General features: G+C 49.4%; 1 protein-coding gene across 8 annotated transcripts in view; it reads right to left on the bottom strand.

Annotated features, from left to right (window-relative positions):
- Positions 1-15,564, bottom strand: part of RPH3AL (rabphilin 3A like (without C2 domains)) — a 126,794-nt gene that overhangs the window by 75,471 nt on the left and 35,759 nt on the right. For all 8 annotated transcript variants that reach the window (XM_043531322.1, XM_043531319.1, XM_043531321.1 and 5 more), the window contains exons 3-5: positions 13,182-13,325; positions 10,967-11,096; positions 4,545-4,631 (exon numbers count right to left, since the gene is read on the bottom strand). In XM_043531322.1, the coding sequence (XP_043387257.1) occupies positions 4,545-4,631; positions 10,967-11,096; positions 13,182-13,325 (361 nt within the window). The remainder of the gene's footprint in view (positions 1-4,544; positions 4,632-10,966; positions 11,097-13,181; positions 13,326-15,564) is intronic.

The raw sequence follows: 15,564 nt of genomic DNA, 5'->3' as shown, positions 1-15,564 counted from the left end.
CAACAAAAATGATTAGGGGGCTGGGGCACATGACGTATAAGGAGAGGCTGAGGGAACTGGGGTTATCTAGTCTGCAGAAGAGAAGAGTGAGGGGGGATTTGATAGCAGCCTTCAACTACCTGAAGGGGGGTTCCAAAGAGGATGGAGCTCGGCTGTTCTCAGTGGTGGCAGATGACAGGACAAGGAGCAATGGTCTCAAGTTGTAGTGGGGGAGGTGTAGGTTGGATATTAGGAAACACTATTCACTAGGAGGGTGGTGAAGCGCTGGATGGGTTACCTAGGGAGGTGGTAGAATCTCCATCCTTAGAGGTTTTTAAGGCCCAACTTAAAGCCCTGGCTGGGATGATTTAGTTGGGATTGGTCCTGCTTTGATAGCAGCACCAGACAACACAGTGCTAAAACACAGGCAGCCAAAGGCACCTTGTCTATTCCAAGGTTATGCTACACCTCCAGTTGAGCAATCAGTGCAGCTATTCTGGAGCTGTCCCTTCAGCGTAGACAAAGACATGCACTGACTGAGTTAATGCAAACCCTGGCTTGCCATGGTCTACACATGGGGCCAGTGCTGGTGCTGCTACACCAACAGCTGTCTGGGGGCTATGTTGAGTGTAGACCAGAGCTAATGCTCCCACCACGCCTAAACGGGGGCCAGTATTCAGTAGAGGTGGTAGGGCAGGGCCCCATCAGAGCTCACCAGTACACGAGGGCAAGGATACGTAGAGAATCCAGCAAAGGAGCAGGGAGTCAGCAAAACAAAACAAAAGGCAGCAAAATGAGCTCCATGGAGCCCTTTCAACAACACACAAAGCTCGCTGTCCAGTATCTCTCTTGTTCCTCGTTACACTGCTCAGACAGACAGAGTACTGTAATTCACTCAATTTGCATTCCTCCATGGAGGCCACAGTAACACCCCTGTTGGGTAAGCACCAGTCAGGCCAGGCATCCAGATAGATAAGGTGCTGCACCAGAGCTCTGCATGCCAGTCTAAGAGCTGGCCCAGCTCTAAATCCCGGGGCGGACCTTGAAGGTGCTGCCTGGCAGGGCCCCGGCCATCTCAGAGATGGGCTCTCTATAGGCTCTCCGCCATGGAAGTGGAAACCAGCAGCCCCCAGCGAGGAACTCCTGGGAACTGGAAAGGAGGGAGCAGATGCCCAAGCCTGCGGAAGGGACTCAGCTGAGTTGCAGCCCTACCAGTCACTGGGTGTGTGCAAGATCTCTCCCTACGTGGCCAGTGCTGGGCTGTGGCTCTGTCTGAGGCTGGGGAGGGCATACTCAGGTGCTGTTGTGATGGACACCTGTGCGACATCAACGATGACACAGGCAGCATCCTGAGCATGGAAGCACATGGCAATTAACGGAGACTCCCTCACTCTGCACACAGAGGCTGCTGAAGGGAAAATTTTGTTTGGCAGGGAAGAGAGCCCAGGTTTATAAGATTTACTAAATCGGCTTCTGTGCTATTTAGTCCATAAAGGTTCCCCACAGTGGATCCAAATTCCTTCCCCCTCTCACTTGTCAGCATAGCACAATGAGGTTAAGAACTCCATAAATATCATGCACAGATAGCCAGTAATTTTCTGAGCCATGGCTCTGGCTGACACCAGAGTGTTGATGAGGTGCCGAGAGCTGGCCAGCTGGAGGCATCACATATGGAGCGTGTCTGCTGGGGGCACGTCTCCTGAATGCCACAGAGTGGTGTAATAATTACAGGCCACCCACCCTTGGGTCTGCTAAGACGTGGATTGAATGGGGAGTGGTCTGAGCACAGGACTGGAAGCCAGGAGTTTTGATTGCAGTTCTGAGACCAACTCTCCAGGGCCTTCGGCAAGTCACCTAAGTCCCAATGCAGCAAACACTTAAGCGTGACATTAAAGTTAAATACATGCTTAAATCCAGCTGACTCAGTGAGATAAGCACATGCTTAAGTGCATTGCTGAAGCTGCCTTAAGTTCTTTGCCTGCTCCCAACTTGTCAAACAGGGATCTATAGTTCCCTCCCACACCAGGGGACTGTAGAAATTCACTGCTGTTTGCAAAAGGCTACAGTAGCTCTCAGCTCCATGATATCACAGCCCCTGAGCCACCTTCTAGGACTGGCTCCAGCATGGCACATACTAGGCACAACCCCAGCACTGCCAACTGCAGGAGCCTGCTTGCCACAGCGCCACTCTCACTGCAGTACCAATAAAGCAGGGAAGAAGGACTTGTTTTCTGGGCATTAGATTTTTCCCTAATTCCTTTGCTTTTTGAGGCAGGGGAGGAACATCGCAAAATGGGTTGGTAGCCCAAGGCACGTCACCAGGGGCAGAGGAATCGTATAATACAGAACACCAGCTCTTACATAGCACTTTTCATCAGTAGATCTCAAAGCGCTTTTACAAAGGTCAGTATCATCGTCCCCATTTTACAGACAGGGAAACTGAGGCAGAGAACAGTGATGTGATTTGCCCGAGATCACTCAGCAGCAGCATTGGGAATAGAACCCAGAGCTCCCGAGTCCCCCTCCAGTGCTCTTTGCTGTGTCACTATCTGTTCTGGCACTTTGCTGTCCAAGGTTGCCCAAGCCATTACTTTTCACTGGCGAGCAACACGAAAAGAAACCGAAGAGACAGAATGGGGGGGGAGGGGGGAGAGAGGAGGAGATAAGGCTATTTTACTGTTTGTCTAAGAAGAAAGGTTCCATCAGTTTTCATTAGACAGAGAAGCACTTTGGTTGGAGCTGTGGTTTCAGCTACAGAGAAAGCTCTGAAGGTTATCGTCACCTGGCATGCTGGGCACATATAACACTTATTACTGGACATTTTAATGTTCTTTTCTGTCTAGTGATCATGGCTTTTATTATTTTTATATAAAGACTTTTTAAAAAGGCAGTTAAACCAAGATGGGAAAAGATAATGCACGGGAAAGAGAGAGAGTAAAGCCAGAGACTGATTTCAGTTCAGCTCCAGCACCCGGCTCTCTGTAGAGCACAAAGCATGCCTTGACTTACGTTATAAACCTGGACCTGAGTCTGGGGAACAGAACATGTGGATGGCTCACTAGCTTGAGAATTACCTCCCTGGAGATCACTAGAGCCTCATCACCCAGCATGGCCTTCCTGTTGTGAACCCAGAATTATACACACAAGGTGTCCACGGACACTGAGCTAGAGCTAAATGTGAGCTTGCCAATTACACCCGCACAGAAACAACTTTTCCATTTAAAATCTAGGTACACGGAGTTACGCAGCTGCCAAACGACTGCAAGAAGGGTTTTCTTGGGCCAAGTTAGTTCTGCAATTTGCCACACTGGGGCATCTTCACCTATCGGACACAGTTCCATGTTTCAAAATTTCATCTACACTTTTTGGGGTTAGTTTTTGCAGTTTAAGAGGCCCTATTCTGATCTATGCAACCAAAGCAACCTCTGGAAGAGCTGTCTGCAGAGACTTTGCACCCCAAACGCCTCACTCAGAGCCAAACAGATTCTAGAGATGGCTGGGGCAAAGATCCCCCAAGAACTAGATGCAGTTTGATGCTTCTGAAACTGCCATACAACTAAGGGGATATCTACACTGCAAAGAGAGGTGTGACTGGAGCATGAATAGACACAGCTGAGCTAGCTTCAATTCAGCTAGCACAAATAATCATAGCAGCCAAGGGGCGGCAGGGTTGGCTGTACATGCCCACCTGGGACCCTGGGTATGTATTTGAGCGACTATCCTACCCTGCTGCAGCTTCACTGCTATTACTGGAACTGGCTAGATCATAGCTTAGCTTGGGTATGTCTACACATTCTGCAACCACACCTCTGACTGCAGTGTAGACACCCCAGAGTGTTAAGCAGATGACAAGAAGGGAAGCACTGGCTGGGCTTTAGAGTTCAAATGGGACTGGGACAGTGTGTGGGTTTCATAGGTGCAGACGCGTAGATACCACAGTGAAAGGCACTTGATAGACAGAGAGTCAGATCTGAAGCCAATGGAAAGAGTCCCATAAACTTCAATGGGCTCTGGGTGAGGCCCATGGTTGGGGGATGTCAGACATTAAATAATCGTGGAAGCAATCTAGGACTCTGCAACAAAAAGCCCCCAAGAAATTACAGTGCTTTTGCTCTGGAACAAGTAGGACAAATACCACTGCAGCTATGTGATAGGTTTTCTCTACCACTATGTAAGGGCCAGCACTGTGCAAAGTGGTAGTCTTGTTTACACTGCCTACGGAAAACCAGCGGAAGGGCAGGGAACAGAACCCATATCACCGGACTCCCAGTCCGGTGCCCTACCCACCAGACCTTGCTAGGTGTCCCCTATGGCCAATGACTCACCAGAAAGGAAGCATTAAGAGATCCACCACCACTACTCCTCCCGTCTCCCTCAGAAGCTAGACCTCTTGCCTCAGTGTGCCTCCGTCAGGCTAATCTGACCATGAGCTTAGTATCGCAAGTCCACCCCACCTCCCTCCCTCTCTCTCGGAGGTACAGCACATGAGGTTCTGGCACCAGGCATTTATTTCTTACACAGATTTATGTTGGGGAAAGGCACCGCTCTCCCTTGTGGCTCTTTACCTCTCTTTGTTCACTGCAGATTTTGCACAGCCACAGAGGGCGTTTCTGGGTCCCAAGACTTTCAATTCCACATTTGGTGCAGACTTTCTGAAAATAAGGAGAGAGAAAGAGAAGGACACAAAACAAAGTCAATAGCTCCAACTCCTCACAATGCCACTCTGAAGGCAAGTTTCCCCACAGAATTTAGGTTCTGCCTAAACAATTATTTTGATTCTCCTTTCATTTACACCAGCGTAACTAGTGATCCCAGGGGAGTCACTCCTGATCTACACTGGAATCAGTGAGAGGAGAATCTGCCCCACTGCCTCCAGTTGCGTTACTCCTGATTTAAACATTTAAACAAAACCTGAGACCCTCAGAAATATTTCCCAAGTTGGGTTTTTTTTTAAATGATCCCCAAATGAAGTAATCATTTCCCTACAAACTCTAAGACCCAAACATAGCAGCACTGAAACTGACAAGAAACACAAATGAAATGATCTCATCCATTTTCACTGCAATATAAAAGTTAAACAGGGAAAAACTGTTAGAGTTTTAAAATTCTTTCAATTTGAGTAAGTCAGGTAAAAGAACCCCACCCCTCCCTATGTGATTTTTAACCTGACAGTCTCCCTTTCAGAAAGTGGCTGGGCAGTTATTGATTCTCTGCTGATTTGGAAATGGAGTAGACCATACAAACAGGTGTATTTCCTGGAGACAACACCTGAATAGCATTTTATGGAATTTGTTTCTGCACAAGGGAACTTGCATGTCTCCACTGGCATAACAAGTCATTTATAGCTTGAATCATCTAATATTCTCTAACAAAGCTGATGCACCTCAGTCTTGGTCTACAGTTTAAATGAGGAATGGGACGGAGCCTTTGAGCCTCTTTGGACATCACAGCAAAAGCCACTCACCCAAGGGCCTAGGAGAGCAAAATCTTGTTTACAGCCATGCAAATTAAAGCCCCCAGTTGGGATTTTACATATTCCTCTGCTCTGCCTCAAGCCCTGGTCTGCGGCTTGGTTTTCCTTCCCATCTGTTGTCCATATACGCGTAAGCTCTTTGGGGCAGGCACTCTGACTATGTGTCTGCACAGCACCTGACACAATGGGACCCAGCTACTGTAATAGAGATAATAAACCCACTCTATTAGTTTACACAAAACAACTCCAACTGGTTCTTCCTTCCCGAGTTGGGATTTCAAGGAGAACATGCAGAGCCACAGCTTTCTGCCATAGGTGCGAGCCACTGACGGGGAGAGCAGATAGTCTGGCCAGGGATGGGGATATGGAATCTTTTACCTTGGGGTCTGTCATAAATATAAAGGGAAGGGTAAACACCTTTAAAATCCCTCCTGGCCAGAGGAAAAACCCTTTCACCTGTAAAGGGTTAAGAAGCTAGGATAACCTCGCTGGCACCTGACCAAAATGACCAATGAGGAGACAAAATACTTTTAAAGCTGGAGCGGGGGGAGAAACAAAGGTTCTCTCCATCTGTGTGATGCTTTTGCCAGGAACAGAAAAGGAATGGAGTCTTAGAACTTAGTAAGTAATCTAGCTAGATATGCGTTCGATTCTGTTTTGTTTAATTGGGTGATAAAATAGCTGTGCTGAATGGAATGTAGATTCCCGTTTTTGTGTCTTTTTGTAACTTAAGGTTTTGCCTGGAGGGACTCTCTCTGTTTTGAATCTGATGACCCTGTAAGGTATTTACCATCCTGATTTTACAGAGGTGATTCTTTTACTTTTTTTCTTCAATTAAAATTCTTCTTTTAAGAACCTGATTGCTTTTTCATTGTTCTTAAGATCCAAGGGTTTGGGTCTGTGTTCACCTATGCAAACTGGTGAGGATTTTTATCAAGCCTTCCCCAGGAAAGGGGGTGTAGGGTTTCGGGAGGATTTTGGGGGGGAAAGACGTTTCCAAGCGGGCTCTTTCCCGGTTATATATCTGTTAGACACTTGGTGGTGGCAGCAATGAAGTCCAAGGGCAAAAGGTAAAATAGTTTGTACCTTGGGGAAGTTTTAACCTAAGCTGGTAAAAATAAGCTTAGGGGTTTTCATGCAGGTCCCCACATCTGTACCCTAGAGTCCAGAGTGGGAAGGAACCTTGACAGGGTCTAAATTGGCAATGAGCCGATAACGTAACTTACCCTTATTCCAGCCACAAGTGGGGCTTGAACATGAGCCTCTGTCACTGGAGCTAAGGGGCCCAACTCCACGATTGATACCAGAGTGGTAAAAAATAATCCAAGAGGCTGACGAAGAGCCCTGCAGAGCATCAGGTGATGGGAACATTGCTGACGGTCCTATCTTACCCTTGGCCCAGGACTCCGAACTCGCTCCCAGCTAGTTTGGGACAGGGCATCTCCGACACTTCAGGTGGATGAAAACAGCATGGCCACGTCCCCCTCTTCTCTGAGCCCCCTTCTGTTCACTATATGGCTCATAATACAGGCTGGAGGCAGCTCTGCCGGCATCGCTCCAGCAGCATCACCCAACCAGCATGCAAATGCAGCCCCTTGTGGGCAGAGTCAGCTGAGGACAAACAGGCCCGAGAGACCAAACTCCACTCCACGGTTCCAGAACAAGGTACCGGAGCCGCCCACAATGGAGGGAACAAACAACTGTGCCCTGTACGCTGTGCTCTGCATGGCCGGCCAGCCAGCCGACATGGCGGCGGCTGGGGGTGGTGGTGGGGGGAGATTAACTGGAGGAAGCACTAAACAATTCCACAGAGATACTGTTCTTTGTTTCTCCCCAATTCTCATCCCTCCCCTCTGCTGTGAAATAACTAGCAACTGGCTGTCCCCACTTGGAATGGGGCTGTCAGGACTCAATGTCTTGCCGCACAAACTAACAGGGACAGTAGATTTAAGCAGCAGAGGGTGCAGTCATTACCCGTCGCCCATTTCACTGCACCCCAACCTCCTCCTCTCTCTGAAGACTGACTCAGAAACTCAGCCTTTAGTACACTGGCAAATTTAAAATGCCACTTGGCATAATGCATTCAAATGCTCCCCCTAGTGGAGATTTGCAGAACTTTTATTCAATTTTAATTCCATATTTTAACACACTAGGAGTTTGGGGGTTTTGTTTTTGTGTTTTGTTTTTCTCAGACTTGCTGGAAAACTGGAATCTTAACCCAAAAACCTCACTGTCAGGTTCTGCAGAAGCCTCAAATAAATAGGTATGTGGATTTGCAGACACTTAAAAATAAACCCTGTCATTCATTAGCTGAAATGCCAGACTCTTTCTTCTTCTTCATCTATTACAGGTTTATATTTATGATATGTTTACGATAGTCATTATTGACACACCCTCAGTACGTGGAATATCAGACTGGGTGTCATTGCTGTTATTGCTGCATGTAGACTATGCATTTAAATGCTATGCTGATTTCACACTTGTTGTGTTGTATTTATTTCTGAAATAATAAAAACTCTTTAATATTGAAAAGAAACAAATTCTAAACCAGAAGGTAGGACCGAGAAAACCCACAGGATTCAAAGGGCTGGAAGCCTCTATATTTTGCAGCGGCAACTCACTTAAGATGTATTCATTGCTCTGTTTCGTATGCATTATGTTGCATTCATTACCAAAATTCCTGTTATTGATCTACATGTGGAGGGTGTTGGGATTCCAATGAGATGGCAGCATTAGCAAGAAATTAATGAACTTCAGAAATCCATAATCTCCTGACAAGTCACTGCTTATTGCACAAAACATGGAACAAGTGACAGAGCTCTCCTTAGGGGAGGGAGCATGAAGTTATGTTACATCTTTCTACCTGCTGAGGCTTAAGAGTCTGCAGTACATTATGCCTGGTCACTACCCACCCCCACCACGCTGCTGAAAGTGAAGTAAAAGAAACCAACCATAAGCCCTCAAACACGTGGCATCGAGTGCGCTCAAAGCCTCAGGAGTCCTCACAGCAAGAGGTTCCTATCACCATACAGTTGCTGTGAAATTCACTAGAGTTCCTCCCTGAATTCCAGCTGACCTTTTCTGATCAGTGTCCCGTGAATTCCTGACTAAAGGGGAATCGTCTGGAAAAAACAAATAACTTTGCCCTTGGACAGGCCTACCATGCAAGGATCTCAAGGTGCTTTAGGGTTCCCAACACACCCATGTGCCCTGCAGTGAAGGTAAAGTTATTATCCCTGTTTCACAGAGGGGGTAGCTGAGGGACAGTTCATGCAACCCTCTGCCCCATCCTCAGCACGTGGGACTCACTGGAAGGTGGACCAGAAAATGCCCCAGTAAATAGATGTTTCCCTGCAGTTCTAAGCTAGCTGGTTGTGGATGTGCTGAAAGCAGGATTTTCCAGGGGAAGAGGGTGGGGAGCCCGGCATGTCCTGTTATTCTCCTCACTTGAAATGAAGGAAGTAAATAGCAGTCTCCCGTCCACTGGCCCTTATCTCCCTATGAGCAACAGAGAGTTGCAGGATTTGTGCCCAAGCTACCCGAGTGACCTTTGCCCTCTGCTCCACCAAGGACAGTTGCTCAGATGACCCAGTTTGCCCCATCTCTGTGCCCAGGATCTATGTGACCAGGCCTTCTCAGCTCAAGGACCACCTCCACCGTGCAGGTGCCTCCTTCGTTACATCTTCTAGGGGGATTATCTCCTTCCTTCTGCCTGCCTTCCGAGTTGAGGATCTCTCTGAAATAATCTGGGCCTTGTGGTTCACATATTGGCACACACTCACCCCAGCACTGCTGCGAACAGTTGGAAAATCAATCTACATACCCCTTCTGAATTCCAGTTTGATTTTATTAACTCTCTGTATCCTTCCTTACGTCTTAGAACTTCACTGAGTTCTTGTTGTGCTAAGGAGGCAGAGCAGTGGCACCTGGGTTGGGTGAGTGGACTATTGACATTCGGCCTAGATCTAACAGTGCAATACAATGGGTATGTTAAAGAAGATGGCCAAAATAAGAAAAGGAGTTCTGTCCAGTTGGGCTGGTAACTAAGCAACAGCTTGCCTAGCAGGGGACTTTGTTGGGTGCACTTTTGGAGGAGAAGGCATGTGCGGGAGGGGGATCGAATCCCAAAGGATGCTTAGGAGTGGTGAGGAAACTGAAGCAGGGAAGGGCATGCGGTATAACTTGGCATAGCCTGCGTGCAGTCTAAAGAAAAGAGTAACTGTTCTGGAAGCCTTTGCAAAGCCTGTGTGTCCTGTGCTTCAATTATCACATGTCCCTGGAGAGAGGAACAGTAACCCAGGGCACCCACAAGGCTGGAGCTCTGCAGCAGCATCTGCTTAAGCTATTGGGATGTCTTAGGGGGTCTGCACTGGTCCTGGGGCCTCAGGCAGCTGGACCGTGAGGTCCCACTTCCATGAAGGGGTAACAGAGAGTCTGTGCCCAGGTGTGCGCCAGTGGGACCAGAGAGACAGCGCTGGAACCTGCCCAGGCCAAAGGAAGACCGAGAGGACCGCTGGATGGGTTGCATGCTGTGGGCTCCATGTGGCCACCTCCCCTGTTGTGGTGGGACTGGGGTCCATGGGGCAGCTCCAGCTGCCACACAGGCCTCACTTTAGCCACTGCTACCTAGAGGGGATATTGCCAATATGGGTGGCTCCCTTCAGCCTGCTTGCAAGGCTGAGCTGGGCCCTGAATAGACAGCTGCTCCAAGCCAGGTACCTATGCTCATGCTTCCCTGTGCATGTCACTGAAGCAGAACTATGGAAAAGGGAGATTTCTCCCAGGGCAAGATGGGTTTCAAGTGTATGAAAAAAGCAACATCCCAGCAGAGGCTCTCAGACGATGTGGTGGTTGCCTTGGAGATCGTCATCTCCACAGCTCTCCGGCTTAACCCCTTGGTTGCTGGAGTCCGGACAAGCAGTGGTCTCCCATCCAAGTATTGCACTGCAGCAAAAACCCTGCAAACTGAAGCCCACCATCTATTTCAACACCATGGATGTCACTGGGACAGCAACATGCTGTAAGCTTGCAGCAAAGGTTTAACCATGTACCAGCCAGGGGGATGGCTCAGGGGACTACATATTAGCCCTGAAATAGCTGTAGTTCCAAAATGGATGGATTTGAAGTAGAGAAACTGAGCACCTTGCAGTTACAGGGCGGACGTTCGGATGAGACCTCGATAATGAGGCGCATGGAGTTTGCTGTGAGAGTTCCCCATTGAGCATAATTGCTGCCCCCTCCCCCCACTGTTTACCTAACTGATATCTTCCACCCCAGATGTAGCTGCAGTTCATTGGGGTTCTAGACACAGGGCTTGTAAAGCTCTTTTGGGATCTTGAGGGAAATGAGAGATATTAAGGACTGGGCAGGGACCAGATACTTTGGGTTTTTATGACAAAGCACCCCACAGTTAAACGCTATTCAATCAACTACCACCCTCACCCCCGCAAGATGAACCCGAGCTGGATTAGCCTCCTGGGTATTTATCGGAAAACAAGATGCCAGGAAGCTCACCTTTTTGCAGTCCTGACAGAAGACTGATGTGGTCCCCAGCAGCCCCAGCAGCTCACCACAGAGTAAGCACTGAGACAGCCCATTCCCCATCACGTTCTTCCTCATGTTTTCCAGCCGCTCCACCAGGCGCCTGTAGGGGAGCAGAGATTAGAGATGACGACTTTGGAATTACTGCAGTGAAGCAGACTCTGTAGGGAGGAGCATGGGCTAGTGGTTAGATCTGGACACCTGGGTTCTGTTCCTGGCCCCACACCACTCTTCGTGAGGCTTTGAGCAAATCATTTAATCCTCGTGACTCGGTTTACCCACCTGCAAAATGGGAATAACAACACCCAGCTAACATAATATAATCAAACCGGGGACAGCCATGTTATATCCCTGGCTCGACCCGTGAGTGCAGAGCAGAGAAGTTATGTTCACAGTGCATGCAGGGGATGTTTCAGCATTCTAACGAAGGGTGGCTAATAGGGTAGCTTCACACGGGTTGTATGGCCTTCAGCTTGCAGCACAGAGCAAAGGCTTCGCGCCTTTGGGACCCAGATGGGCTTCAAATGCGTATGTCAGAAAGCAGGGCTCCTACAGGAAAACAACCCAGCCCAAAATGAAGGGCACAGAGGAAGCTGGGTAATCCCCAGTGGCAACAGCTCAGGTTCTAGGACATTACCATGGGCTGCCAGTGCAGGGTGCAAGCTATGGAGACACCACCCTATGCTTGGCTCTGAGGTGGGAAGCCCAAACTCTGAGGCCACAGGACCCCAAGCGGGATGGAGAACACCAGCGAGCCTTTGCATTAATAAATAGGCTGCTTTCCATGCAAAAAAAGCAAAAGTCTGCTTGTGAGGGTTCCACAGCAGCTGGAGTGGGAATGCAGGGGCTGTCAACTTGACTACAGAACGTGGATGGCGTACAGAGCTAGGATTATGGCGCTAGCTCACCAGCACTGCTTCTATTTATACATGGAGCAAAACAATAATAATGCAGTTTATCAAAGGCAGAAACCAGCAGCAGCCGCGCATGTGGGTGCACTAAGGGAGAAAAGGCAAGGCCATTTTTTACCCACCTACGTTCTCATTAGGACCAGAGCCTCATAAAGCAAGCTAGGCACCGATGGGAAAGCAAGGTCTGTTTGGAAGGGGTGCACACCTTATAGTGAGGAGATTGGGCCAGACAGCAGAGCCATAAGGAGCCATCGCTGCTGATTTTGTGACCCATGGCCTCCACATAACAGAACTTTAAAGAGTTAGTAGAAGAACTTCAGCGAGGGCTTTAACAAGCAAGGGGCTGGTGCTCAGAGGGACCTAGGGCTTTCCACCCTTAGCTCACCAGCCAAGAGGGAGTGGTTACCATCTGATGGTTGCACAGTAGCTTTCACATATGATGGGGCTTACACCACACTCTCACAAAACACCACCATGGCTAGCACTAAATAGCAGCCTCCCCGAGGTCCGGGCACGTCAGTTTCCAGGGAAAGGTTCTGGGGCGTTGGGGGAATTTTGCACAAGCTGTGCCTAATCCAGGGGTCTTCCTTTCTCCTCACCCTTTAACAACAAGCCCCCAGTGGCTTCCTGCTGGGCGACTCGCATGCTTTGATACAGTCAGGTGCAGGGTTAACACTGTCCCGTCTGCCAGGCCAGTCCTTCAGCTTAGCCAAAAGTCAAATGAAACATGGCGCGGCGAAGATACCGACAGACGAGGATGGTGCCAGTGAATTAATGACTCCGGCTAACAAACCGTTCCCAAGGAGTCAGCCAGCCAGAACACTCCACACTCACTGCTCCGAGCAAACAACCCCAGAGAATTCCTGGGCAGCCAGAGACGGTCACCCGGGAGTTCTGACTGCAGCCCCAACGGCAGCTGTGCAGTTCAGTCTGGTTCCTAAGGCTTTGGCCAGAGCCATGCGTGTGGCTAACGTAGCCAGGCCAAGCTCACCCCCCAGCTACACGAGGTGTTGCCCCAGTGGCTGTAGTCAGAGCAAACTACTGGTCTAGACAATACCCAAGTATGGGAGTGAGAAGAGAGCCCCTGTCCTGCCTTTCGCCCAGCCCAAACCAAAGCTAGACAGACTGGGTGAGGGAGCCACTGACCGAACTGATGCTCAGCCTGTGTGGTGATTGGACCACAGCAGGACCGGAGAGCCACCCTCCTAGGATGGATCCTATGCCCTCCTCCAGGGAGAAATAAACAGCAAGTCCTTAGCTGGGAGGGGCGACCGTACCCGATTCGTTGCTGCTCAACAAGGTCCAGCTTCTCTGCCCTCCGGATGACCTCCAGGATGACCTCCAGCTCCTTCGGGTTCAGCACCTGCGTTTTCCTCTGCTTGTCAGTCTGGTTTGTGTGCACCGACCAGCCAGTTTGGAGCCTGCAGGGTGGGCAGTGTCACACTGAAGGCTGGAACAGCACAGAAAGCCTCTGCCACGCCCAGGTGCTGAGTCTGGGAGCCTAGAAAACCACAGCCATCGACTTGCCTGCAGAGATGCTGGGTCCCAAGCAGGAATCTATTGACACGACTGTTTCACGTCCTGCACTTCACCTTCCCCACAGGGCTGAGAACCGATCTCCTGCCACTAACCTAACTCCTCCCACCCTTGGATTCCCCTTCTTTTGAGCAGGTCTAGTTTTTATTTTACACCTGAGTGTCATTACCCCAGGTGGGGTGTCAGCAGGAGAAGGAAGCATTGTCTAGTGGTTAAAGCAGGGGTCTGGGCCTGAACTTTCCAAGATGACCAGTGATTTTAAATACCTCCATTTTCCACTGCCCCAAGACACCTTAGAGCAGTGGTTCTCAACCAGGGGTATGCGTAACCTTAGGGGTACACAGAGGTCTCCTGGGGGCACATCAACTCATCTAGATATTTGCCTAGTTTTACAACAGGCTACAGAAAAAGCCCTAGCGAAGTCAGTACAAACTAAAATTTCATACAGACAATGATTGTTTACACTGCTCTATATACAGGCTGAACCTCTCTAGTCTGGCACCCTTGGGACCTGACTGGTGTCAAACCAGAGAATTTGCCGACCCACAGGAGGTCAATGCAGAGTGCCAGCGGGTCTCCAGAGGTGCAGGAAGGAGGAGTGGGGGATGCTGTAGCAGGGAGTGCCGGATTAGAGAGGTTCAACCTGTACTATTCACTGAAATGTAAGTACAATATTTATATTCCAATTGATTTATTTTATAACTATAGGGTAAAAATCAGAAAGTCAGCAATTGTTCAGTAATAGTGTGCTGTGACACTTTTGTATTTTTATGTCTGATTTTGTAAGCAAGTGGTTTTTACGTGAGGTGAAACTTGGGGGTACACAAGACAAATCAGGCTCCTGAAAGTGGTACAGTAGTCTGGAAAGGTTGAGAGCCACTTTCTTAGAGGATCCTGATTTCCAGAAGCGCTGAGTGCCCCTGCCACACACACACGCTGACAGGCCCCTTTAAGGCATCTCATGCTGGGCATCCAACATTATTAGGCACTTTTGGAACCACAGGCCTGGGAGTTCATCCCCAGCTCAGCCACTGACCTGCGGGGTGACCTGGGGGATGTCACTGTCCCTCCTCTCTGTCCAATGATTTAATTCTCCTACCCCTCACAGGCTTACAGGCCTAACTCACCAGCATCTCAGTAAAGGGTTCTGAGACCACTAAATGACCTTAGATATGCTCGAGCAGCACAGAGTCCCATGATAACATGCGGCTCAGTGCCAGATAGCCGACCCTAAGGGGAGCTCCACAGCAGAGACTACAGGAGGCTCTGTCCCGCCCATACAACGCTTACAGCCACAGTCCTGTCCAGCTGGGCACTGTTACATTTTTAAGCCATTTGAAGCTGACCCTCAGGAGGTTCAGCTGGGAGCAAGACTGGGGGCAACAAGGCGCAGGCTGCTGCCAGAGGAAAGCAGCTAGAACAAATACAATTCAAGCCACTGACTTATCCCACCTCCCCACCAGCAATCTGACTTGAGGGACAAAACAAGATCAAATGACATGTGCCTCCAAACAAAAGAGCAGGCACCAGCTGGGGGAGGCCATGAATTATAGATGGGGCGCTGCTAGGACTGGCTTTTGCATCCACCAACTTTGCTTATTAAATATAGGGTCAGTGGTGGGAACTCAAAGGAGGGTGGGGGTTGCAAGCTATTGCGCAGGAAGGAAACTCCAGACAGCATCCAAGCACAGGGCTGCGCCTCAAGAGGCATCCGAGCAGCGATTCCTGTGGCTGCCCTCAGGGAAGCCAAATGACATAGCTGGCCTCCACAAGGCAGCTGCATTGACACTATAACACCTGGAGCAGGGCAGCACTAGGGGTCCTGGCAGATTTCACAAGCTAAGCAAGGTCAGGTCATTACTTGGATGGGAGACTGGCTGGGGCAGGTAGGTACTGCTCTCAGTGGGGCGGGCAAGCCACCAGCTGGTCCACGTTTGGCCCAAAGGGTTGGGGTGGGGGCTGCACTGCAGTGACACACTGATCATTGCACAGCTTGTGTATCAGTTTCAGATTTTAGAGCATGTTCAATCCCTTTAGGCAGGGAGGAGCGATAGCAGCGATGCAGGATGTTATTATGCACCTGCCCTCCTCAGCACAGGAGCAAAGCCACCAACTCCGAGGAAG

Source organism: Chelonia mydas, chromosome 17 (assembly GCF_015237465.2).
Source record: "Chelonia mydas isolate rCheMyd1 chromosome 17, rCheMyd1.pri.v2, whole genome shotgun sequence".
Taxonomy (NCBI): Eukaryota; Metazoa; Chordata; order Testudines; family Cheloniidae; genus Chelonia; species Chelonia mydas.
Note: the sequence above shows the minus strand (reverse complement) of the source record. Positions and strands in the feature narration are given on the sequence as shown.